Raw genomic sequence first — 23,350 nt, 5'->3', positions numbered from 1 at the left:
GTTAAAAATAAAAATGACATTAAACCCGATTCGTCTATTTATGTGGTTCGTGCCGACCAAGATCGTATGGCATGGGGCAGTAAAAGCCCTGCTGCTGTCGAGTGGCGGGCGAGTGACGCTGGCACGGGGTCGCGCACGCATCCTGTACTCGGCCACGCCTCGCACCCTCCCGTTCGTCCGTCCGTCAAGGCGACTTGGAGGCACCGCTTTCACCACGTCTTGAGCTACAACACTAATGTCGAGAAAGGGACGCATGAAACGCAGCTGGAACACGCCAACGCGAAGCATACGCGATTGCGCTGTGTCCGGTGGGTATCTCAAATGCACCTCGGCGTCTTGAGCCGGCATGTGGCAGAGATGCCGTCCAGGAATCAAGGGCATGCGATCGGTCTGGTTGATGCAACATCACGTCGTCGTGGTTATGTGTAATCAGTGGGGGGAATACTACAAGTAGTAGAACAAATGTACTTCTAGTAGGTACTACACCGTTACATGCAGATAATTTTTTCGAGCGGACCAAAGTACCTTGCATAGAGTATGCTAAGACATCGCGGAGGCAACAAAATAGATATATTTCGACCATGAGTGACGAAATATTTCGACTGATACAGTACGACTGCCGAATGTCAGTCGTCAATACCCATGCCGCACAGCGGGACGGACGCCTCGCTGACGGGGCTGTTCAAGCGGCGCCCGGGCAAGCCGCCGCTCAAAAACGCGGTCTCCATGGCGTCCGCGCTGAATCCGGCGCCTGACACAACGCCGACACTCGTGCACCACCGGTCTGAAGGCAATATTTCGTCGACGAAGGTGATGGGTTCCGACTCGCCCCTTGCACCAGCGTTACCAGCCACGTCCTCCTTGTCGCCACCTCCCCGTCCCCAGGTAACGACCTGGCTGACTCTTTCAACGCCTTTTCTATCATCGCCATCAGGTGGAGTCGACACTGGCCAAAGCAGCGTCACTCAAGACCTGTACCGACTGCATGCCTCAAGCCGTAAAGTTCGGCGACATCATTTGCCTCTGGTCTGCGATATCGGACCATGCGATTCCCGGCACCAACAATTCTCCGTCGTCCCAAACGAATCCGACCCACCCCGCGTCGGCTTCGTCCATGCTCGAACTCGGCATGATCGGCCTCTTTGACATGGACGCGGTGCGGCCGAACAACTTGAAGCTGCACAAATGCGACTCCCTCGTGTGCGTCGCCCTTCCGTCCGAGCGGCACTTCACACCGTCGTACTTTCGCGTCCTGCCCGAGTGCTACTACGCACACTTGAAGCTCGGCAGCCCCGTGAGCTACGGCGATGTCGTGGTCCTCATGGACGTCGACGGCAAGGTCTGGAACAACAAGATCGGGTTTGAATTCAACGGCCATTTTGCCCCGACGGACAAATTGAATCGCCCTGGAGAAATGACGATTGCATTCGTTCGGCCGACGGCCGCCCCCCACATGACAACCGATTCAGAAGCGAGCTCGTCCTCGAGCGCCACGTTGGGCTCGCCCAACGTGCTGGACAGCCACCACGAGTCGATGGCGGGATTGTACTACGGCGAGCCCAAATCCGACGCTGCATCCGGCGTCGCTTCGTCCGGTCGCGTCCTGTGCTACGATGACGACAACGTGTTGATTCAAGTAGTCGATTCGAACCGACTCCGCCTGGGATTCAATCAAATCCTCACGCGGTTTCGAAAAAAGAGCACTCCTGTTGTCCACGGTAACGGAACGCATGGGACGGCGGCGATCGAGCCAGGGGCTGGCGACGACATGATAAAACGAATCGATACGTAGGATCGTACCTTCGATGCGACGGACGCGGCACAACGTTGCGCGTGACGATCAAGCTCCCGCCAGCGCCAGTCGTCCACTCCATGTGGATCCTTCCGGCCACGTCAACGATTCACGACACTCGAACGTCGGTCGACGTCCCAGACCACAACGACGTGACCGGCATGGCGGTGACAATCACGACGGCATTGCAAAATCAGCTCCACATGGAGCTCGGTGACTCGTTTGGGTCTGTCGATATCCCCGTGGCAACGTGCGTATCCCGTGATGCCACCGATTTGGGACTGATGGTCGGGTTTAGATTGTACGCCAAGGCCGGCGACGAAACGTGGACAGTCGACGTCGTCCAGCCCACTGCGCCAACGAAAACGACACGTCATCGTTGGCCCGCGCGGCGACCGATCCAACTTATCCTTCATGCAACCGCAACCAATTCCCCTCTCGTCCCGACAGGAGGCTGCAAAACCCGCGCCGTGCTCTTTAGCACACTGGCGACGCATGGATTCGTGTTGGGGCTGGCTGTGCTGTATGTCGTAGCGGTCGCTACCGGCGACATCACGGCATCGACGCCATACGGGAAAATGATTCTTTGGGCAAAGCCTCTGCTGCCTCTTGCGTGGGTCGCGAGTTCGTGGTGGATGCGACGGCAGCATCAGACCCACGCAGGAACACGTGTCGTCGTCGAAGCCGACCAAATCGTGACGATTCAGCTCACGATCGTGTCGTGGTCCGTTGTGGCCGACTTGGGTTCGTCCATCTCGACGGACGGAAATGAAGACGTCGGGATGGCCATCGAGAACCCGCGAGTCGATGACGACGCCGCCAGCGTCCCGCGTAGCTTTGTTGTCGCTGAATTCGGAAACGTGGCCAAGGCCCAAGCCCGGTACAACGACACGTTGGTGTGGCGCAAGGAAAACCGCGTGGACGATGTGCTGACGACGCCGCAAGTGCACTACCACACGATTCGCCAGTGCGACGACGTGTCGCCATGACGTGGCGGTCTGATCGAGCATCGTGTAGATTCTACAAGCAATGCGTCCACAAACACGACAAGGAAGGACATCCGGTCTACATTGAAAAGCTGGGCGGGATCGACCTCAAGGGCATGCTCGCCAACGGCATCACGCTCGCCGACCTGTTTGGCCACTATTTATTCAACATCGAGTACATTTTCAACCACGTCGCGACGACCAAGTGTCCGTGCGCGTCGTGCAAGGACAGCCACACGCAAAAGTTGTGCATTGTCTTGGACGCCCGCGGCATCGGCATGCGAGGTACGGCGTGTGTGTTTCCGTTCGAAGGATGGTCGAATCGATGGTCGTGGTGGTCTGTGCTGTCATTGGAACCGCAGCCGGAGCGGATCTCGGCGTCCCGACGCATGTGCCCCGTGCGTTGTGCTGGGAGGACGAGCCCTTGTCCCCGGCGCGACTCCTTGGCTGCCACAGATGTGTGGTCCCGTTTTGCCGACAAGTTTTTTCCATCTCGAGTGAAATCATTTCAACTGTTGTGCATAGACTTGGCGGGCGACGTGCTCGAGTTTGTCCGGGGATGCACCAGCGTCATGCAGAAACATTACCCCCAGCGGTCTCTCAAGATCTTCGTCGTGAACGTTCCGTCGTGGTTTGGCATGATCTGGAAACTGGTCAAGCCATTGTTGAACGAAACGACGCGAGCCAAGACGTCGATCCTGAGCGAAGCCGACGCCCCCGCGGCCTTGCTACAGACCATCGACGCGGCGAACCTCCCACAGGAGTACGGCGGAATGTGCCAATGCGACGGCGGCGGATGCTTTGTCGGGTCAGCTGTCCAAGTCGCCCAGCAGCAACATGTTGACAAGTATCTTGCTGGCCACCCAAGCGCCGAAAACGAGAACCGCCCTGGTTCGAGCAATAGCACGAAGAGTCCTCTTGGATTGGTCGCAGCAGCGGCGGTCCATGAACCCATGGGGCTGGTAAAGAAGAAGAGCTCGGGCGACGTGTATGCGCTAGACACGGGCGACAGTGACAATGACGAGTCCAACGACGACGACGTTGCCGATACGTCTCCGTTGACGGCGTCGAACGATGGATGGCAGGACGGCGGCCATCGCCACAAAGCGCGGCACCGCCGACGTGACAACGCGACTGTCTTGCACAGTGGCCCGTTGCTCATGCGACTGATTCGACAAAAACACTTTGTCAATCCGATTTGGCTCCGGCGATTCATCACGCTTTCTCGTACGTGTGATGGCTGGATGGTATTCCATGCGCTGCTGGCTTCATGCGCACAGCAGTTCGCAGTCCCAAGGGGTGTCGCTGACGTATTTCGAGTGTTGTAGCGCACCACATCCTCGTGCAAAAGTCGCCCAAGGACTCCCCCGTGAAGTACTTGCTGACGCCGGGCTCGTACGTCCGGCGGGTTGTCCCGGACAAACCGAATTGCTTTGAAGTCGTCATGGACAGCCATTCGTTGCTCTTTTACGCCGACACGGCGGAAATTCGCGCGGCATGGCTCGAAGCGTTGGCGCGAGTCGCGGACGTGTCTCCGTCGAGTCAAGATGGTCGGTCTTCATGCCCTGCGCCCAGCGGCAACGCCTCCAGTCAAACGAATGGCACCGACAGCGCGACTGTCTCGCTGGTGTCGGCTGCATAACATGAACACGATGAGCATGGTGGACATGTGTTTTATTGATCGCCGAGTTGTGGCGCGACCACCGGCGCGCTGGAGTTCAACATGCGGTCCTCCTTCGTTTCGAGGAAAAGCAACGGGCACATGCCGAGGATGCAGCCGACGAATATGCCAACGCTGGATCCAGTGTAATGCGCAATTCGTGTGATGCGAAGCTGCAATTGCTGGCGAGTGAGGTTCGGATCGGGCAGGCCCAGGTGCGTCGCAAAGTCTTCGATGGCCCCGCCGAGACCGATTCCGGCCACGTCGCTACCCACGGACGCATTCTTTTAGTCGAGGCACATGACAGAATTCGACAGGTGGGAGGGCACACACCTGATGGCGTTTCCGAGGCCGGCCGCCGCCATAGACGAAATGCCGAGGGACACGCCAAGAGTGATATCGATGTAGTCGCCGGCCAGAATGAGGATAAAGTTGTCGACGAAGCCGAATCCCACAAATGGAACCATACTGCGTGCCATGAGCTGTCTGAGTTGCTGCGATGTTGGCTCAGGTACGGTGGTGGACGCAGCTGGAAGCAACGATTCGAGATGCAGCATCGTGCGGGCGTCAGCAGCTGCGGCCAGCGCGTCCAGTTCCGACGCGGATGCCTGGGACACTCGCTCGAGGATGCTGCGCTTGGTAGCGACGTCGCATTCAGTTGTGAACATGCGACGACTGGTCACGCCGCGAAGCGCCCGGCGGCATAAATTGGCCCACATGACAATGGAGTGAGCGCTCCGGGCATGTCCAACCGGTCCGGATATGTCCGGATACGAAACTCAAACGTACAACATGTAACGATGCGAAACTGCCACTCAAACGACGCGAGTTCAGCTACGAAACCGACATTGCACGCACATGCCCGCGCATTATCACGCGTGCGGGCGACGTTCTTTGCAGGGAGCATGAAGGATGGGTCGTCCCAACTGCTCCCTCGATTGTTGTAGCGGGTCATTGCAGAGACCTTGATGCAGTCCACGGTGTATCTGCGGCTTCGCAGACACATCCATTTGTTCTGCCCTATGAAGATTATATTGCGTTAGAGATGGTTCACCCATTCAACACCTCGGCATGCGTGATCGTTGTCCTAGAAGAGGGGTGCTATTCGCTTAAAGTTGGAATCGTCGCAAACACAGCAACAAACCAATTCAATCGCACGTGTCGATGAGTCGTGGAGTCGTCAGGCATGACTGCCACTATTGTTGGCGACAAACGGCGTCCTCATTTAGCTGCTGTATGTCGAGGAACATCGGAACCCCACTGCGTTTTGCAGTGGCACACGCGGCAGGAATGCACCTGGCGCTGCTAGACGCTGCAGCACAGCGATCGTCACGCCATTTGTCGCGCTGCTGCATCGTATTCTTCCGCGCCGTGTCGAATCAGCCAAATACTGTGTTTGTCGAAACGTCCCAGGAAAGAATACAGGACTGCAAGTGCTTGCTCGATCGCACATCCACAGCGGCAGAGATGTCCACCCGTGTCGTTCCCGTTTGCTCTTTGCGCACGTTCAGCTCTGTGCTACTGACGAAATTTCAAGTGTGGCGACAAGCAGGACGGACATTGTGGTCGCTGCAGGTCTCATGTGCGCGGCAATTCGACTAGGATGACACTGTGTCGATGGAACTCGGGCTGAGCAACAATTCGTCGTCCCGAGCATCCCGCATACCACCCGCGGTAAATTCGGATGGTCTACTGCACAGCATCTTTGGGGCTCGTGACCTGCCGTCGAACTTGTACAGCAAAAGTGTACGCTCACCAGCATTATCCCAATCATGTGGACAAGCGGTATCGTATCGATTGGGAGGGTGAGCCGCCTCTAGGGGCTTTGCGCCATTCGCATTGTGTACTTGGTCAAGTTCGGGGGCATTGCCGCAGTACACGCTCGCAGTACAACACAGAGGGCGGTCAGGCGAATTCGGCACTTGCTCCTTCACCGTGACAGAGTCGTTTTTGTGCGACCGGACGTCCAAGACTGTCGACAACGTGTCATGCGCGTTCCCTCTCAGGCATGCTTCCGATCTGAAATTCGTGTTGCGATTTCAAGCTGTGGGATGCGCTACGTACCCATGACACCCCCCCCTCTGTCAAGGATATTGTACTTTAGCCTCCAACTTTAGTCGCAATGCCATGACGTCGTCCAGGCGGCGAGCGCTTTGCACTGGGCTCTTTGCCGGCTTGCTGTGCATTGCCGGGACAGTGATGGGCCGCTGCATGTACTTTGGGCTGATGCATTCACGATGACCACAAACACACTTGGAAGGAAGGCTGAACAACCTGGGTGTGTCCCTGTTCTTGTACAACTTGTTCAACACTTATCGAGCTCGCTCAACGGTCATCAGCGAGTCCCCTGACTAGGCACGACGACACTGGTCTCTAGCGCAATGTGTTGGAGGTTATCAATCTCTCGGGAAGCCAACCAGGACAAAGGTAGCGCTGCTTTAGCTGCGACGATTCACGGGCTGCATTCGATGGACAGCTTCCGTGGAACGACAAGGCCTACTGCTACGTCAGCTTTGGACGCCAGTGGGAGTTGGCCACTACGCCAACAAACCAGCACGGTGTGCACAAGGTTGTATACATGCGACCGCCTAGTATGACTCGCTGTTGCGCAGCATTTGCGACTAGAACACATTCAATTTGTGCAGGGGACTACCTCTGGGCACTGCAGCCTTTTCGTACTTGAACACGTTCTTGGGGGAATCCATCGATCGCACGTGCTCCTTCCAACTCAGTCGAGGATGACATGGCCGTCTTGTGGCTTACACCACCCAGCGGCAAATCTACAACACGGTCAGCGGGGGCGATTCGTTCGAGATTCGACATGGAACTGTGGTTTCGAGCCTCTCCACCCTCGATCGCATCAACAGCACTTTCCAATTCGCGAGTGCCATGCATGCTCAAGATATCCTAAGGCCTCGTAAACGACTTCGTGGTCAACTTGTCGTAGGTTATCACTCGCGCCACAATGCCCGTTGTTTGCATGCCGCAACCTGTCCAACTTGGGCCTCGACCCGTCGCTCGTACATCACAGTGCTTGCTGTATCGCCACTCGGACGCGGACTGTTGATCGTGCGATGCAGGTTGAGGCCGTCGACATCTCGTGCGTCCCGTACACGCAAGCACTAAAACCCTCAACTGCCAACTCGGCTACCCTGCGGCAGGGTTGCTTTCGTTGAACGGCGTCGTGACGACGAAATACTTGAGTGCTTCACCATGCAGCCGCGATCGGCGACATCATTTGCGAAATTGGCATGCCGAGCGGAGAACGACGTGCCCAAGAAAGTCACGGTTGCCGGTACCTGGGACCTCAACACGATCTTTTCACGTCGCCGGCCATGATTCAGAAAGCCATCGTTACGTCTGCATCGTTCGCAACTGCCCCTACGAAGTTGTGGACGACGGCTCGCGTGGCACAGAAGGAGATCAAGCTTCTCATGACTAGCGGGCACGTTCGGCTGGGGTGTGGGGTGTGCTTTGTGCTGTTGTCGAACAAGTCGTGTACCCGCAGACCAAGCTCCGTCTCGACTCACACCCGTTGAAGCTGCATGCAACTGACCAACCCCACTTGGCCATCGGTCCATGGAGTCACGAGCGTGTATACTTCCAGGATAAAGGCGTCGGCAGTCCTGAAAGGGATTCGGAGCGTCGAGGTTGGCGCGGCCATCCACATGCACGACGTCACGTCTTGGCGGTACACCGACAAGACAGGTCGGCGCCAGCAACATCAGACCCCAGACGGTTGGGCTGCACAGATTTCTCTGCTGGAATACGCGCCAACGGCACGTCAACCACAAAGGCCATCGACCCTACATCGCGTTCGTACTCGCAACAACAAGCCTTGCATGTGCCCACGTACCATGGACGAGCAATGGTCGCCGTTGGCATGCCTTTCTTGCAGGTACTGTCCGTTTCGTAGCGTTCACGATGAAACCGAAGTAACCGATTCAATCGCAACAGCGCTGGTGGCACATGCGGGTAGGCTCGATCATCTTGGCGAACACAACACCCCGAGCTGGGCCCTAAACGACCAGTAGATGGACCAGAGCGCCAAGGTATTCCCCACCACCGATGGCGACTCGCATTCCACCCACAGCTCCCAGAGCCGCACGGTCGGTCGACCACCTGGTTTCATGGACTTTGACGACGAAGATGCAGATGGATTTGTCACAACGTACGTCGGTTAACAAAGTCGTGGCTTGCCATGCTGACTACAGCCATGGAACAGGCAAGTCACGTCCTTTTCCCCGCGCCAAAACTGGTCGGACATCGAGGCCAAGTTGATGGAAAACGTGGCATTCCATCTGGACGACAATGTGGCCGGGTCGGCGGCATCCAAACCCCACACCTCACAAGACGAAAGCGACGACGAGATCGTGGATGGATTTCTTAGCGAGAACCCCGAGTACCAGCAATCGAATTTGGAGAAGAAGCTCGAACGGTACAGCGCCCAGTTGCAAGTCATGAAAGGTCGTATGGCCAAGTGGCAGGCGCGCCAGGTACCGTTCCGGCGCGTCCGCATCAAACGTCATTGTCGCCTCGGTCGGTGGCACTAGACGGCGTACCAGGACTGTATCAAGCAGCTCGAGGCGCAGTTGAAAGACCAAGAGGCTGCATTTGTCGAGCAGGAACAAGCGTGGGAAAAGGAAGCCATGGCAATGACGTCGCAATTTCAGCGACACCCCAACGCGTTTCAAACCATCGTCCACAGCAACGCCGGTCGGGAAGAACTCGAGCGCCAACGGGCCAAAGAAGCCCTGCGCCAAATGATCCATGGCGCGGTCGAGTTTGACCAAGACGAGATGAACGACGACGATGTCGGCAGCGTGCGCAAGTCGCGACGGCAGCGCTTTGTGTTGCTCTTGCGGCGGCTAAGCCCGTTTGTCCACGACGTCAAGCAAATCGAGGCCCGGTTTGGCACGAGTGTGTCAGCGTACTTTGGATTTTGCCGGTGGGTGATCTTCAACTACATGCTCCTCGTCCTCCCGACCGTGTACAACCTCACGATTCACATGCTCGAGCTGGTCAACCACGTATGCAGCCGCACCGCCTTCGTTTGGCCTTTGAAACGGACTGACCTCGCGGTAGAACTACTCGGAGTGGGGGCTCTTCACTGGCACGACGCCGACATTTCTGCTGTACCCGAGCTACACCTCCAACGAATCCGTCCACTACTCGGTACGGTGCGTCCACTTGCAGCAACGTGTTGATCGCGCTTGGCGGCGGCTGGTAGGTGTACTTGACCGCTGTGTGCGCATGCTTTTTGGTCATGTCGTCGCACAAGTGGCTGCGAGAAGACCGCGTCGCGAAGCTCGTGCAGGCATCGGATGAGCGGCACCATGTACGTACCCTTGGCCACACGATGCTGTTTGCCATGGGGCAGCGACCCACAACGACGTGGCTCACGGTGGGTTGTAGTACAAATTTGGCAAACTTATCTTGAACGCATGGGACTTTGAAACGTCGTCGCCACAGGTATGTGGTGGTCCTTGACCACATTTACCTACGACGACCGCTCCCCTGTGATGCGCTGTACCCGCAGGACGCAGCGGATTTGCGCACGGGCATCGGCGAAGCTCTCGAAGTCGCGCTCTACGACGACATCAAGCAGGAAATGATTCGAACGCGCAGCAAGTACGACGACGATCGAGACCAATGTGTGTGTGGCTGACGTCGTTTTTTGCCGCGCTAGAGAGGACCGATATCGGCTGTACGCGCGTCGATCGGTCGCGACGTTGGTGTACTTGACGACGCAGGGCACGTGTTGGGCTCTGATCGTCCTTCTCACGGTGTTTTCGTCGAAATTGCAACTCGCGATCAAGCAGCAAGTGCCGGCGCTAACTGCGTACGCCACCAGGTACGCCACCCCACGACACCGCGTCCACGGCTTCGATACGTGCGTTGAGCGAACGGTGCTAGCGTTGTGCCGCTGGGGGTAGCTGCCATCAACGGCGCGCTGCCGACAATCATATCGCTCCTGACCAAGTTTGAAAAGTGGGACGACCAAGGATTCGAAATCAAGGCCATGGTGACGCGTCTTTTCCTCGCCAAAGTGCTCAACATCCTCATCCAGCTCTGGTCGTACGGCATGCTGTTGGACCCGTACATGCTGACGACGGACGTCGCGCCACTCGAGTGGCTGCCGCTGCCCTTCGAGATCCGATCGAGTGTGATGATCAAGTTCAAGAGCGACACGTACAAGTGCCGCGCAGAGCAAGTCGCGTCCGGGCTCATCATCTTGGTCTGGACCGACTTTGCAGTGTCCAAGGTGTCGGGCATTGCGACAGCCTCCATCAAGATTGGCGTCGACAAGCTCAAGCGATGGCGGGCAACGAAGCGCGCCGTGTCGAAGGCAGACGCGGCGCCGTCGGACACGCGAGCCGAGTTTCTCATTGCGCCGAAAATGGTCGCGCTCATGTATTCGTGCACGCTGTACCAGTTTTCGATCCCCCTCGCGCCCGTGACTGCCATCACGTCGCTCGTCATGCTCATCCTGAGCTTCAAATTCGACAAGTTCTACCTCCAGGTGCGATCAGGGAGCGCAGACGTTGCTGACATGGGGTTTTGTAGACATTTCAAAAGAAGCCGATGACGCCATGGAGCGCCAAAGACGCTGGCACGTTCTTCATCAAGCTGTACTGGACAACGGTGCTCATCTTCCTCACTTGCATGCACTGGTTTCTCTCAAATGCGACGCTGCCCAAGACGTGCGGTCTGCAAGAAGCCAACCTCTCGAGCTCCCTCTGTACGCCGGGCACGTTCGACGATGCCACAGCGGTGTGCTCCATACGCTCCACCAAGCATCACACCATGGTAAGGCACGCCCCTCTTCACGGCGGCGACGCCGTGCATTGCGTATTGGGTTCACGACATGCGAGATGATGGTAGAGGGCGTACTTTTTGTCGCAGGTCGAATCGACGGACGACTTGTCCGAGTGTAAGGCGGGGTACCCTGCCTGTGTGTGCAATACCATGCTGGCATGCGGCCCGTTTGTGAACGAATACGCTGGCTACGATCCTCTGGCCCAGGTCCGGTGGGCACCTGCTTTGTCCGTAACCAAAACGTGCTGTCGTAGCTGCTCTCGACTTACGACGGCGTCAAGATTGTGTTTGACTTGTCGACCAACCAACTTGTGTTTGTGTGGGTCCTCGTGGGTTTTCTCTTCATGCAGGTCATGCTGAAACGCAACTCGGTGGAAGCGATCGAGGTACGTTGATGGATAGAGCGTAGCTCGACTCTTGCAGGAGTGACGCATCTTGGTGGTAGCTGGTCAGCTCCATGAAAGACCAAGAGAACAAGAGCCAGCTCAGTGTGCTGCTGAAGAAACTCCAAGCGCAGGACAAAAGGCTCAAGCTCCAGCGGATCCAGACTTAGCGTCCGATGCATAACGGAACCACTAGACTGCGAGAAAGCCGTACAGATCCGCCGATCACGACGCTTCCACCATCGACATGGTTGCGTGGGAGCTGAGTCCCGGTTTTTCTGCCAAGGAATCTCGAAACGACTGCGCGTCGCGTTAGTTTGGGACATTCGTTTCAACGGTTGTGGCGGCGACGACTCACTTGCCATCGCGACTTGGACCGACCAAATCGTGGTGTCGCTCGCAGTCGAGACCTCTGGCTGCATGAACCCGTGGACGGCACGTCACTGGCCGGTGGCGAGTCGCCTGGCTAGTTGTCGCTTGAGTTTCTTGGCGGATGTCGTGATTCGTTTTTTTCCAAACTTCTTGTCCGCCACGATCTTGTGCATTTGCTTTTTCTTGACGGCGTAAATGTCGTCGGCAACGAGCGCTTCCACCGATGGAACCGCGGCGGCAATGTGGCCCATGTGTTGCACGGCCAGCGCGAGTCGATGCTCGCGCTCTTGTCGCAAGTCGTAGGTCCAAAATAGCGACGCCAGCACCCCCGACGTGGTGTCCGCGTCGTCATCCTTGACCACGACGTGGTTGTGCATGCTGCCATGGCCGTGCAGAACGCGTTGCAGGCGTTCAAATGCTTGGTGAAACAAGTAGTTGCAATCGCGAAGGCGGAATATCGACGTGAATTCGACATCGCACTATGGCAAACCGTCTGTCAGCATCCAAGACGACTATACCAGCGGTGGCCATGCACGAAGCGTCTGTGAATACCTTGAGCGGAGGGTCGTGCTCGGGCAGCCGCAGCCTGAGCACAGTTCGATTGTTAAACGTTTTGGCGCATCCAAAGCGCTCGAAGAAGCGCAAGAGCAACGTGGCCGCGCCGTCACGCGGGTTGGATGCTGCGACGACGTGAGTCACCATGCAGTACAGTCGAAAGCTCCCAATTCCGCCTTCGTACGGCTTGTTTATTCCGTTTTGGTACAAGAATTCCTTCAACAACACCTGCGCCACCAACAACGTCAACGATTTTCCAGCTTCGATGTACGACAACGACGACGACATTGCGCGCGTCACTCTGGGAGCGGATGCCCGCTTACCACTAAGGTGTTGAATTCGGGGTGGTGTGCGGCGTACCACGCGACGATTTGATCGCCAGGCGATGGCTTCTCCATGCCCACGCTCACGTCAACCTCAATGTTGGATGTTCTCTACCAAGACAAATTTGAGTGCCTGAAGGAACAAGAATGCATACGAGACGACGGTGGCGAGCGAGGCTGCCATCATGCCGACTCCACCAGCTAGCACGACGTACATGAATCACGTTGATGATTGGGACCTTGGCCAGCCGGCGCACTTCGATAGAGAACGACGGATGGGCTTGGCGCAACGCCCGCGCCGCTTTGTGCAGGAAACGCACGCACTGGTTGCGCTCGGCCCTCGTCATGACCACCTTGTTCTCTGGGAGATTGGAGGCGGCAAGTCCTGATTGCAACGTCGCCACTTGGACGTGTGTTTTACGCGACGGCGCGGGTGCTTTGTGGGTGATGAAATTGAACTGCATGGCGCTGATGTCGAAATCTGCGTCGTGCCCGTCAAAGAACGAGTGACCCGAGTCGTACTCGTCGTCGTCGTCGTCGTACATGGCGCTCGTGTACACCACCGCTTCCGACGACGGCGGTGGCACGACTTCGATCGTGAGGTCAATATCGCTGCGAAATGTGGCCAAGGACGATGTCGCTGTGGCAAGCGACCCGAACAGGTGGAACTGGAGTTCGTGGGAATGGTGAAATGTCGAACGGATTGTGTCCGATATGACGCGGACAATCTCACGTCGGGCTGTGATCTCTTGGGGCTTGACACTCAAGTATGCTGCCATGCGCTCGAGCTCTTCGTTTGGGCACACCACCGTGTTCGAGTCTACTTTGCGAAGCCATGGTGGAAACTCTGTGCGCCATAGATGGCTGTGTCGAAGGCCGCGGGGCTGGTCCGATTTGTGCTTCTTACGACGAGGAGATGGAGCGACAGCAATAGCGTCGGAGATGCCCTGTCCGTTTTGAATGTGCAAGTAATGCTGTTCGTCGTCCTCGTTGCCGTGACTGAAGTCATCGTCGCTCCAGTTCGACCGTCGTTTCTTCGACGACGCCTTCTTCGCCTCGTACTTGCGAGCATGATTCGTGGAAGTGGACCTTCCACAGTCCTCCAAGTCGGACGAGGACGCATATACCTGCACCGCTTGTCGGTTGAAGCCACGCCGCTTGGTCCGTTGCGGTGGAGCCATCACGTCTGCTCCAATCTCGTGGGTGGCCTTTCGATTGGCACGTTTTTTGAAATTCAAAATCGGATTGGATCTATTTCGAAAGAATAAATAATTGTTCATTTTGAAACCCCGTCGAACTTGACGGCAGGGACTGTTGCCGTGTGCCAGAAATCACGAGCGAGCTTGGTCGAGCTTGCTTAGAGCAGGGAATAACTTGAAGAAAGGTATGCTCAATGGAATATTCCATCGGCACCGCGCGCTCTGCTGCTGGATGTGGCAATTACAAAAATTTATAGCTTCATGAATCAAATTTCTCAGAGTTCGTACTAGTAACACGAATTCCTCAAATTCAAGGTATGGATGTCCCTTCGTATCCAAAAATCGTCGATTACTGCAGGTATGGGAATGAGGGCTACGCTGTCTTCACTGCAGCACGACTGCAGGGTTTCTTTCATCACATCGGCGAATGCGACGCCCTTTTTTCGAGTCGTTTGTCTAATTCAGCGACGCTTGCCACGCCTTTGTCGACCCATCTGCAAACAGTTCATTTATTTACAGCTGTTAACGTTCAAATCAATGGACCAATCACGTCACGAGTTAGAGTTTTGGGACCAATCAAAGTCGGAAAGTTGGCAACCCATTCATCGTGTTCTCCCGCCACCATCGTCATGGAGCTGTTGTCGGCAGAGCTGTCGGCGGAAACGCTGGCTGCCTTGCAAGCGCACTTGGCAACAGCCAAGCTAAACGAAGAAAGCGAAGTGTCGGAGGACTTTCGGTTGTCGCAATTGTACGTTTGCAACGTGCCTTGTCGTGGACTTGATGTTGTTGGACTGTGTAGCTGGTACGACTCCCGAACTGGCGACGCGTTGGCAGCGGAAGCTTTTGAACAGAGCAAGGGCGGTCCGATCGCATTTGTGAGTACGCCAGCAGCATTCAAAGCGCTCAAGGCGTTGCATCCCGACCGGAAGGACGTCTACTTGTTCGAGTACGACCACCGGTTTGAGGAAAAGTACCCGACCGAGTTTGTCTTTTACGACTACAACACGCCGCTCGCGCTCGATTCAAAGTTCCAACACTTCTTTGACTACGTGCTCGTGGACCCTCCGTACTTGGTACGTCGTCGTTCATCTCGCGCACGTTCCCAATGTCGTCACGCGGCGCACAGAACATCAACTGCATGTCCAAGTTTGCTCAAACCATGCGCTTCTTGTCCAAGGATGTGTCCGCCCGCGGCCAGATTCAAACTCCCAACGCATTCATCACAGGTGCAATGCATCGTCTTCCCAAGACGCTCACGTTGTGGATGGATGGCTTGTAGCGCACATGCTGCGAAAGGATATCGCTGCCGACCTCGGGTTCACGCCGACCGGGTTTGTGCCAACTTTTGATTCGAAGCTGTCGAACCGGTTCCTCACGTACACAAACTACGCATCGGAGCGCTTTGGGCGGTGCGACGACGACTTTAGCGACTCGGACGAGTAGCAGCATCCCGACGCGTACTCGATCTTCGGGACCATTAAGATCTGTTGAAAGAAGCGTGGCCAGTCTGTCGTCGTTGGCGCGCATCCTGTCCGTCACGATTGCATGTGTTTGTGTTTTAGCTCGACGATCGCATGCCCGCCACCTCGAGATCGCCAGATGCAAAAGAGATGCATGGGCCCAGATGTCCTGCATCGAGAGAGCCTCTATCGTGATGGCCCCGTCGTCTGGTCGCTCCAACCCTTCTCTCCATGGAGAGTGTAACGTGGACGGCTTCAACAATATTTTGTTCTTCAACAAGACGGCGGCGACCGCCGCCGCCACGTTGGCTTGCCCGCCTCCCCTCGAGCAGCAACCGTCCCACGCACTCGTGATCTGGTTCCACCCTCGTCGTACAGTGCATCGTCTTGGGCGGCGGAGCTCCCCCCGACAAAGGACTGCGTGCGACTCGGACGAGTCGGCCATGACGTTGCCGCGCTCGTCCATGCTTGGAGAGCAGGCGGCGCGGGAACCGCGTTGGACGACTGTCGACCGAGTCATCTCTTTCCACCTGTTGTCGAAGAATTCGAGAAATTCGCTCACGTCAGTAGTGCAGCAACACCCATGATGGCGTCGTCTAGGTGCGGCATCAGCGCTCGTGCCACTGCTCCCGACAAACAGCGCGAGATCGTCCTTTGGGAACGACACGAGAGGCTTGGACCCGCGCGCGCCGTCCGCCGCGGTCCATTCGGCGGCACGTTGTATGTCCGAATCTCATTCTTGTGACATCCTGAGTTACAGTCGTCCAAACTGGCGGTATGTCGTCGGCGCACGCGTCAGCGCTCGACGAACGGCGGCGTGCCAAGCCAGCCGTGTCGGTGCCCCTTGGCACGATGCCGAGACGCGGCGACCGCCGTCCGCGCCACACATCGTACCCAAGATCGATCGATCGCCCACCGTGCCGTCGATAGTAGGTTGTATAGACGTTCGCAACATGCACACCGCCAGGCCAACTCTCGTCGTACCCTTCTCTCGAACCGACCGTCGGTTCTTCGACGACCTCTGGCGCGGCGCCGTCGGAAGGACAGGCGAGGACGGGCGACATGTCTCGCGTAGTTGGCAACACATCTGCCTCGCGGCGCACCCACGTACGCGTACGGGAGTCGGGTCGGTGGCTGCGGGAGAGAGTTGTGCGACGGGATGCAGCGTCGAGGACCAGGTTGTAGGACGTGCGTCGTCGGATCGGCGCGCCGTCGTCTTCGCATTCGAGGTCGCATCGTCTGGTCGTAGGGGACCAATGTCCGCGCCAGACGCTGCGAACGTAATGGGCCATCTGGGCGACGTCACTCGCCCATTTCCACTGAATTCGACGCGCATGCGCTTTGTCAGTAACCGAGACCGCGACGACGCCGCCTCCACAGACGACTACGACCCACTCAAGACGCCATCGCAGATCCTCGACGACAGCCAGCACTACTACGACGGCGGCGCGATCCGGCCGGGCGGGCCACCGAAATACACAAGTCCAGAGATCGTGGCGCTGCTGTCGCAGTACGTCGCGGTCGGTCTCCTCTACGGCGCGCTGCCCAACCTGGCGTATCCGCTCTTCACAGCGTACTTTCACCTGACGGGCGCGCAGTACAACTCGGCGACCGCACTCGTCTCGTTCGGGTGGACGCTCAAAGTGTTTGTCGGGATGTTGTCCGACTGCGTGCCGATCTGCGGCTACCGTCGCAAGTCGTGGATGATGATCGGATGGTCGCTGTGCTGTACGTGCATGGCCGTGCTGAGCGTAATGGACCACGGCCCGTCGTACGCGGCGCTCCCCGCGACGTTGGATGCCGTGCCTGCCAACATGGAGGACCGCGGCGCACGGGTCGCGGTTCTGTTTGCAGCGGCCACCATCAGCTACATCATTGCCGACGTTCCAGCCGATGCGCTCGTGGTGGAAGTCGCGCAGCGTGAACCGATGGCGTCCCGAGGACGCATGCAATCGCTCATCTACACGACGCGGACCGTGTCGTCCATCTTTTCGCAGATCGTGATTGGCGTGTGCCTCAACTCGCCCAACTACGGCGGCAACTTTTCGTGGGACATGGGAATGAATTCGTTGTTTATCATGTTGGCCGTCGCGAGCGCGCTCATGGTCCCGATCTCGTTCTTCTTTGTCCAGGACATCAAGCAGAACGGCGTGTACTTCTCGGGGTACGTGCGGCAGTTTTGGGAGCTCGTCCAGCGCCGCGCGACGTGGCAGGTCATGCTGTTCAACTTTTTCTTCAACCTGTTTGCGTCGGGGATTTCGTCGACGGCGGCGCCGTACGTCAAGCTCAACTGGGCCAAGGTCGAAAACCTCGGGACGCAGCTCACGACCATCGCGAGCAACTTGATCTTTGCCGTCGTGCTGGCGGCCATGGGCAAGTGGGGTCTCGAGTGGAACTGGCGCTGGGTCATCGTGCTCACAACGCTCAGCATGAACGTGATCGACGCGGCCGTCCAGTACATGACCATCTACGACGTCGTGCGCAACCAGTGGTTCTACTTGGGGGTGCCCGTCGCCGAGCAACTCCCGTACGCCATGCAGTTTATCGTGACGACGTTTGTCATTGTCGAGCTGGCCGAAGTCGGCAACGAAGGCATCACGTACGGGCTGCTCACGACCGTGAGCAACCTCCCGTTGGTGTTTGGCCCGATCTTGGCCAACGTCATCTTTGGCGGGTTCCGCGTCGACGATAAGTTCATCAAGGCCGACTCGCCTGAAGCGCGGACCCAAGTCGCGTACACGTACTTGATCTACTACTCGACGACCGTGTTTGCGTGCGTGTGGGTGTTTTTGATGCCAGCGCAGAAGGCTCACGTCCACGAACTCAAGGTCACGGGCGGCAAGAACCCGCTCATCGGTGGCCTCGTCCTGTTTGGATGCACAGCCGCGATGATGTGGTCCGTTGTGGTCGGCATCTTGGGCGTATTCGAGTCGACCAACTGCCTGGTCATTGCCGGTGGCCAGGGGTGCAACAAAATGATGGCCACGGCGGGCGGCGGCAGTATTTTAACCGGTTAACGTATTCTGTCTTATCTTGGAGGACCTGCTTGCGTGTGGGGTCGGTGCATGCCATCATCTCCGCCTTCTCTGGATAAAGAGTCACGGCGGATCCTGCCATGGCTGGACGAAGCTGCGAAGCATACTGGTGGACGTGATGACGTTGCAAGGACGTTGACACTACGATGGAGCATAGCACCAGGATATTCGCCACCGCCATGTTGTTCGGATGGACCGCCTCGTCCGCTTTGGCTTTCAGGACGACCGACGGCCGCGACTCGCAACAGCCACGACGACGACGCAGAAAGGGCCAGGGTAGGCATGCTGGCTTGAGCTGTCGCCCACCTCCGCTTCGTCTACTCCTGAGTCCACTAATAAGGAGCGCATGCACAGCAGCGTCCGTGTGCTTTGTCGGAATGGGCGAGGCATGTACAAGCACCGCGACGTCATGGAAGCGACTGGTGCATTGTTCCGCGATGGGCTGAAACATTCAATATTTTGTCAATATTTTGTGTCTTTTTTCGTGGATTTTGCCGCCCGCACCAGACTTGATGTTCAGTATTCGTGAAACGAAGTTCGAACTGCCGCAAATTGACATGCTAGCGTTTGTACAGTATTTGCTGGTGCGGCATCCAAGCGCCGGCGATGGCGAACGCTCTCCCGCTGACGGCGCCGCCGAATGAAGGACAGGTCAGTCCGAGCGGACCCAACGTCTCCCCGGACACGCAAGTCTTGACACAAGCGTTCCACGTCCCTCCTCATCAACGCAGCAGAAAGGCCGCGGAGAAGGCGACGGCCGATGCCGGCGGACGTCTCGGTCTGGACGGCGGACTCGTCCGGCTTGGATCGACGCGCCACGGTCTGATGAATGCAAAAGAAGTGCCACCACCTAAGCTCAGCATGATGAACTCGTACTACGCTGGGCAGTTGATTTGGGTGTCTATCACGCTCTTCGTCGTGGGGCTGGTTGCAGTCCTCGCGTCGCAGTACGAAGACTTTGTGCAATCCGTCCTCAAACAGAATGCCGTGACCCAGCATTCTGCGTGCATGACGGTGCTTCCGATCCTGGGGTCGATGGCCGTGATCAATGTCGGACTCTCGTTTCCCGCCATGGGCTGGCAATTCGCGACGCTGTACAAGCTCGTCCATCCTGCGTCGACGACAGTGCTGCGCCTCAAATTTCTGTATTGGTGCGAGACCATGTTCCTACTGCAGTACATTGCCGGCGTTGTGGCACTCATCTCGTTTGTGTTTTACGCGATTCGCTTGCGCATGGACTACGACGGGTTCAACTCGATGTGGGGTCGCATTGCGTGGAGCGTGAACGCGCTGCTCGTGCTGCTGCTGGCATACCAATGGGTACGACGACCCGAGCATGCCTTCACTACTGTCTGCGGGCGTTCATCTGTCGGTACAGGTCGTGTTTGATCGATTCCGCACCCACCAGAAACAACAACTTGGCGCGCCCAACGAACTCGAACACGTTGGGAGCTGGAAATTTCGCCGTTGGGTCTCTGGGCTCATGGGCAAAAAAGCCAAGACAACCAGCGAATTTCGCGCCGATCTGTACGCGTCTGTGAAGCGAGGTACGTGTCCGCGAGCATGGGACGGCAGCTGCGTTCGCCCTCATTCGTCCGCTGAGATGGGTATGCATGACCACAGGGAAGCTCCTTGAAGTCCAGACGCTGTTGGCAAACGCGCTCGAGGGCCTCAACACTGACGTACGCAGCGTCGACCGCTGTCTCCGTGTGAACCGTGTTTTCCTGACCCGACACGTTCATTTGCGCAGGGCGAGCGAGCAATGTTTTTCTGGAAGCTGTACGCGACGCCCGCGATGGTCCTCGGACTGTACGCCAACCGCACAAAGAACCCTCTGCACATTGCGTGCCAGCAAGGCGATGCCGAGATGGCGCGCGTGTTGCTCCAAGCAGGGTTGAACCCGGTACGTTGGTGGCATTGCCGGCGTTGCCTGACGGCGCGAGGTAGAACTTTCTCGACAAAATGGGCGGCGTCGACTTGGGGATCGGGTCGGTGTACCAGTGGTTGTGGCGGCGCCACAACCGGACCAAGTACGTTTTGGTCTCGCCATTGCACGTCGCTGTGTCGCACGGCCACTTGGATTGCGTCGACGCATTGCGTGAACACGAAGCAAACATGGACATTGTGGCCGTGACGGATGTGTTTTCCAAGGTCAGGCAGCTCGGTCCCCCGTTCTCGGCCGGAGACTGACGGCGGCGATCGGTAGGACCTGGCGGTCCCGCCGTTGTTTTATGCGGATTCACGAGTCACGGCCAAGGCGCTGCTTGGGTACGGCGCGAACCACTTGATGGTGCCGAGCTTTGGCACAGCCATGTCGACGACCGTGCTGCAGCACAACTTGTTCTTGGTGCGCTTGCTCCAGTACACGGGCAAGGCGCGGAACCTGATGGAATGGGTAGGACCGAGTGGGGCTTGCGCGGTTGTTGGAAGATCATGGCTGTGACTACGCGTTGACACCGTTGCATGCGTTGGCGGCGGCAGGCGACGTTGCCGCCGTTCAGTACTACCTGCGGAAAGGCGTCGAGCCGGATGTGCTGGGCGAGTACTATGTCGGGCTGAACCAGCGCACGCCATTGCATTGGGCAGCGGTGATGGGTCGCACCCGAGTCGTGGAAACTCTCCTCCAGCATCGCGCGACGGTCGACTTTATGGATCGAATGGGCCGAACACCACTGCACTGGGCGGCTCGGTCAGTTCTTCCGCTGGTGGACGTGCTTGTGTGATAATTACGTTCGTGGCCATGATAGGCACAACCAAGTCGGCGTGATCAAAGCGCTGCTATCGTACCATGCGAGCCCGACCAGTCTGGACGACAGCAACATGACCCCGTTGGATGTCGGCGCTCACAGTGGCTCGATTCGCGAAGACGCGATCCGTGCTCTGCTGGACAGGACAAGTTTGAACATCAACCGCGCGTACTGCGGCGAAACGCCGTTGCACTTGGCGTTGAAGCAAGGCCATAAGGACACCGCACTCGCACTTGTCGCGTGCGGCGCCGACATTTACGAGGTCAACCACGACGGCCGGCGCGCGATCGACTGTTGCATATCGGCTGAGCTCCAGTACTCGATCAAGAAAGCGAGCGGCAGCGTCGACGTGTACATGTCGTACGAACCACCGTACTACGCGTTCGCCAAGTCGGTGTGCGACGCGATCGAAGCCAATTTTATCTCGGTGAACCTTCGGCCCGTGCTCGAGACGGGTACGACTCGTACTGCGTGGGCCGAATGGTGGCCACGATGGCGGCGAGCGCTGCACCTAGCGCCTTGCAGTCCACTCTGACATCATGTGTACTGCTAACCAACCACGACACGTTGTAGTGCCAAACAAAACCCTGCTCAAGGGCGTAAGCGTCGTCCTGTGCGTGCTCTCGGAAGGATATGGTCGCCACAACTTGTGCATGTCCGAGTTGGCGCTGGCGAAGCAGTATAGTGTTCCGGGTACGTGGCCTCGATATCGTTCACGCCATGTGGAAGCGTCAGCGCGCGCGTTGTGTTGAGTAGTCGTTGCCGTGAATTGCGACTGCGGCCCGTTGTCCGAGGAGCTGCAAGTGTACCTCTTCACGCGGCAGATCATTCCGTTCCAGCGCAGTGTCATTCAAAAGGCGATCGATCCGCTGACCAGTGGCCTGTATGCGTTCACGATGGACCATGATGTGTTTACGCAGTCGCTTCGGTCCTTGCTCGATGGGCTGCGCGACGAAGTTGAACTCCACCGTCTTGGCAAGAGGTGGGAATGTCATCGTCGAGGCGCCTGCCGCCATGCGACTGACGGGCATGCACGTAGACGCAACCCCCATGGCATGGCGAATGGACTCGCCAAAACAGTCCTCGGCACGTCATCGCGGTACCTGCATGCCGCCACGCCCTCGAAACACAAACCGCATTCAATCTTTGTCTCGCACGGCGACTGCCACCCCGAATTTGTTCAACAGGTTGGTGCGGGCGGTCGGTGCGACGAACGTCATGCTATTCTGTGGGGTAGCTCCGGTTTCACTTGCGCCAACGAGGCGCGTCCGTGCTCGTCGACTCAAACTCCAATGTACCCCACGCGATACAAGGCGACGTGAGTTCATCGTGACGGTGTGTAGGTGTCGGGGCTGAAGGAGCGCGTGGTTGCCGCCAAGGACGCGATTCTCCAGTGCCAACTCTTTCTCGTCGTGCTGTCGGCCGAGAGCATTTTGACATCTCTCGTCAGCGACCAGCTTGCGTTTGCAGAAGACAAGGGAAAGCGCATTGTACCGATTTGCTTGCATTCGAAACTTGCTGGCGCCGGTACGTTGCGCATGAGGGTGTTTGTGTCAGCGCACTCGTTGCAGGAAAACTCGCCGGGTTGTTTCAAAACCGACTGCTTGTGTTTGCCGACGACTTGGGGTTCGAGCACGGAATGGACAGCCTCGTGGAATGCCTCGACGAAGTCAGTAGTTCCGCGCCGCAGGACGACGCCGTTGCCATCAGCAAGATCCAAGCCGAGCTGCATGCCGCGTAGGACACACAACGGACGGCGTGTGTTTTTGTGTGTGTGTGTGGAGTGTTTTGAATAATAAAGAGTGGTTACGCCACGGCCATCCTGCCTTCCATCAACTGCATGCGGCGCTGGGTCTTGTCGCTGTCGCCGTACGCCCGACGCAACAGTTTTTCCAGGTGCGCGGCCGAAATGCCTTGAAAAAACGACCGAAAGCTGTCCTTTGTCTTCAAATGGCCCGCGAATCGCTTGTCTTTGCCCTGCAGCACCAGCACCAAGTCTTCGTCCCCCAGCGCGTTGTA

At 57.5% G+C, this 23,350-nt stretch overlaps 7 protein-coding genes across 12 annotated transcripts; 5 read left to right on the top strand and 2 right to left on the bottom strand.

Moving 5' to 3' along the window:
- Positions 1-640: 640 nt before the first annotated feature.
- H310_03801 (hypothetical protein) lies at positions 641-4,446 on the top strand (the record flags this gene model as incomplete). Its single annotated transcript, XM_008867809.1, has 7 exons — positions 641-885; positions 935-1,718; positions 1,793-2,042; positions 2,091-2,759; positions 2,810-3,063; positions 3,304-4,005; positions 4,107-4,446. Coding segments are annotated over 7 exons (3,218 nt in total), but the record flags the coding sequence as incomplete, so codon positions are not given.
- A 6-nt stretch (positions 4,447-4,452) lies between these two features.
- Positions 4,453-5,106, bottom strand: H310_03800 (hypothetical protein; the record flags this gene model as incomplete). The annotated part of the gene is made up of 2 exons (XM_008867808.1): positions 4,453-4,705; positions 4,772-5,106. 2 exons carry the CDS (start codon positions 5,104-5,106, stop codon positions 4,453-4,455), a joined length of 588 nt encoding a protein of 195 aa, XP_008866030.1.
- Positions 5,107-8,385: 3,279 nt separating this feature from the next.
- H310_03798 lies at positions 8,386-14,141 on the top strand. 2 transcript variants are annotated; one of them, XM_008867805.1, is made up of 15 exons: positions 8,386-8,413; positions 8,473-8,609; positions 8,664-8,934; positions 8,992-9,468; positions 9,524-9,613; positions 9,669-9,776; positions 9,854-9,910; positions 9,978-10,069; positions 10,128-10,292; positions 10,355-10,463; positions 10,509-10,961; positions 11,006-11,248; positions 11,324-11,464; positions 11,512-11,643; positions 11,703-14,141. In XM_008867805.1, the coding sequence occupies exons 1-15, from the start codon at positions 8,408-8,410 to the stop codon at positions 11,808-11,810; spliced, it is 2,589 nt and encodes an 862-aa protein (XP_008866027.1). In that variant the 5' UTR covers positions 8,386-8,407; the 3' UTR covers positions 11,811-14,141. The 2 variants fall into 2 exon arrangements, with proteins under 2 accessions (XP_008866027.1, XP_008866028.1); XM_008867806.1 differs by having other exon boundaries at positions 10,355-10,961.
- Positions 11,896-14,104, bottom strand: H310_03799 (hypothetical protein). The gene is made up of 4 exons (XM_008867807.1): positions 13,106-14,104; positions 12,891-13,001; positions 12,565-12,795; positions 11,896-12,491 (listed from the first exon to the last, which is right to left on the bottom strand). Exons 1-4 carry the CDS (start codon positions 14,069-14,071, stop codon positions 12,081-12,083), a joined length of 1,719 nt encoding a protein of 572 aa, XP_008866029.1. The 5' UTR covers positions 14,072-14,104; the 3' UTR covers positions 11,896-12,080.
- A 523-nt stretch (positions 14,142-14,664) lies between the features above and the next one.
- H310_03797 lies at positions 14,665-15,827 on the top strand. 2 transcript variants are annotated; one of them, XM_008867804.1, is made up of 4 exons: positions 14,665-14,837; positions 14,889-15,162; positions 15,216-15,315; positions 15,369-15,827. In XM_008867804.1, exons 1-4 carry the CDS (start codon positions 14,719-14,721, stop codon positions 15,530-15,532), a joined length of 657 nt encoding a protein of 218 aa, XP_008866026.1. In that variant the 5' UTR covers positions 14,665-14,718; the 3' UTR covers positions 15,533-15,827. The 2 variants fall into 2 exon arrangements, with proteins under 2 accessions (XP_008866026.1, XP_008866025.1); XM_008867803.1 differs by having other exon boundaries at positions 15,216-15,827.
- Positions 15,828-16,707: 880 nt separating this feature from the next.
- On the top strand, positions 16,708-19,011 carry H310_03796 (hypothetical protein). Its single transcript, XM_008867802.1, has one exon. The coding sequence runs from the start codon at positions 16,806-16,808 to the stop codon at positions 18,564-18,566; it is 1,761 nt and encodes a 586-aa protein (XP_008866024.1). The 5' UTR covers positions 16,708-16,805; the 3' UTR covers positions 18,567-19,011.
- Positions 19,012-19,160: 149 nt separating this feature from the next.
- Positions 19,161-23,166, top strand: H310_03795 (hypothetical protein). Of its 4 annotated transcripts, XM_008867798.1 has the most exons (14): positions 19,165-19,904; positions 19,963-20,131; positions 20,208-20,266; positions 20,335-20,487; positions 20,532-20,735; positions 20,791-20,931; positions 20,984-21,273; positions 21,332-21,786; positions 21,905-22,024; positions 22,088-22,313; positions 22,371-22,518; positions 22,569-22,625; positions 22,675-22,858; positions 22,903-23,166. In XM_008867798.1, exons 1-14 carry the CDS (start codon positions 19,191-19,193, stop codon positions 23,070-23,072), a joined length of 3,090 nt encoding a protein of 1,029 aa, XP_008866020.1. In that variant the 5' UTR covers positions 19,165-19,190; the 3' UTR covers positions 23,073-23,166. The 4 variants fall into 4 exon arrangements, with proteins under 4 accessions (XP_008866023.1, XP_008866022.1, XP_008866021.1 ...); XM_008867801.1 differs by having other exon boundaries at positions 19,161-19,904; positions 22,675-23,166; XM_008867800.1 differs by having other exon boundaries at positions 19,161-19,904; positions 22,569-22,858.
- The last annotated feature ends 184 nt before the right edge of the window (positions 23,167-23,350 follow it).

This window comes from Aphanomyces invadans (assembly GCF_000520115.1).
Source record: "Aphanomyces invadans strain NJM9701 unplaced genomic scaffold supercont1.6, whole genome shotgun sequence".
Taxonomy (NCBI): domain Eukaryota; phylum Oomycota; class Saprolegniomycetes; order Saprolegniales; family Verrucalvaceae; genus Aphanomyces; species Aphanomyces invadans.
This window is presented reverse-complemented; position numbering and strand designations above follow the sequence as displayed.

Coding starts and splice junctions, on each gene's coding strand:
- H310_03797 (XM_008867804.1), top strand. CDS start 14,719: ATGGAGCTGTTGTCGGCAGAGCTGTCGGCGGAAACGCTGGCTGCCTTG. Junction 14,838..14,888: donor GACTTTCGGTTGTCGCAATT/GTACGTTTGCAA, acceptor TGGACTGTGTAG/CTGGTACGACTCCCGAACTG. Junction 15,163..15,215: donor TCGTGGACCCTCCGTACTTG/GTACGTCGTCGT, acceptor CGCGGCGCACAG/AACATCAACTGCATGTCCAA.
- H310_03796 (XM_008867802.1), top strand. CDS start 16,806: ATGTCCGCGCCAGACGCTGCGAACGTAATGGGCCATCTGGGCGACGTC.
- H310_03798 (XM_008867806.1), top strand. Junction 8,610..8,663: donor GCAGATGGATTTGTCACAAC/GTACGTCGGTTA, acceptor GCCATGGAACAG/GCAAGTCACGTCCTTTTCCC. Junction 11,249..11,323: donor CCACCAAGCATCACACCATG/GTAAGGCACGCC, acceptor AGATGATGGTAG/AGGGCGTACTTTTTGTCGCA.
- H310_03799 (XM_008867807.1), bottom strand. CDS start 14,071: ATGGCTCCACCGCAACGGACCAAGCGGCGTGGCTTCAACCGACAAGCG. Junction 12,796..12,890: donor CCGAATTCAACACCTTAGTG/GTAAGCGGGCAT, acceptor TTGGTGGCGCAG/GTGTTGTTGAAGGAATTCTT. Junction 12,492..12,564: donor AGCACGACCCTCCGCTCAAG/GTATTCACAGAC, acceptor GGTTTGCCATAG/TGCGATGTCGAATTCACGTC.
- H310_03795 (XM_008867801.1), top strand. CDS start 19,191: ATGGCGAACGCTCTCCCGCTGACGGCGCCGCCGAATGAAGGACAGGTC. Junction 20,488..20,531: donor TCCAAGCAGGGTTGAACCCG/GTACGTTGGTGG, acceptor GGCGCGAGGTAG/AACTTTCTCGACAAAATGGG. Junction 21,787..21,904: donor TCGGCCCGTGCTCGAGACGG/GTACGACTCGTA, acceptor GACACGTTGTAG/TGCCAAACAAAACCCTGCTC.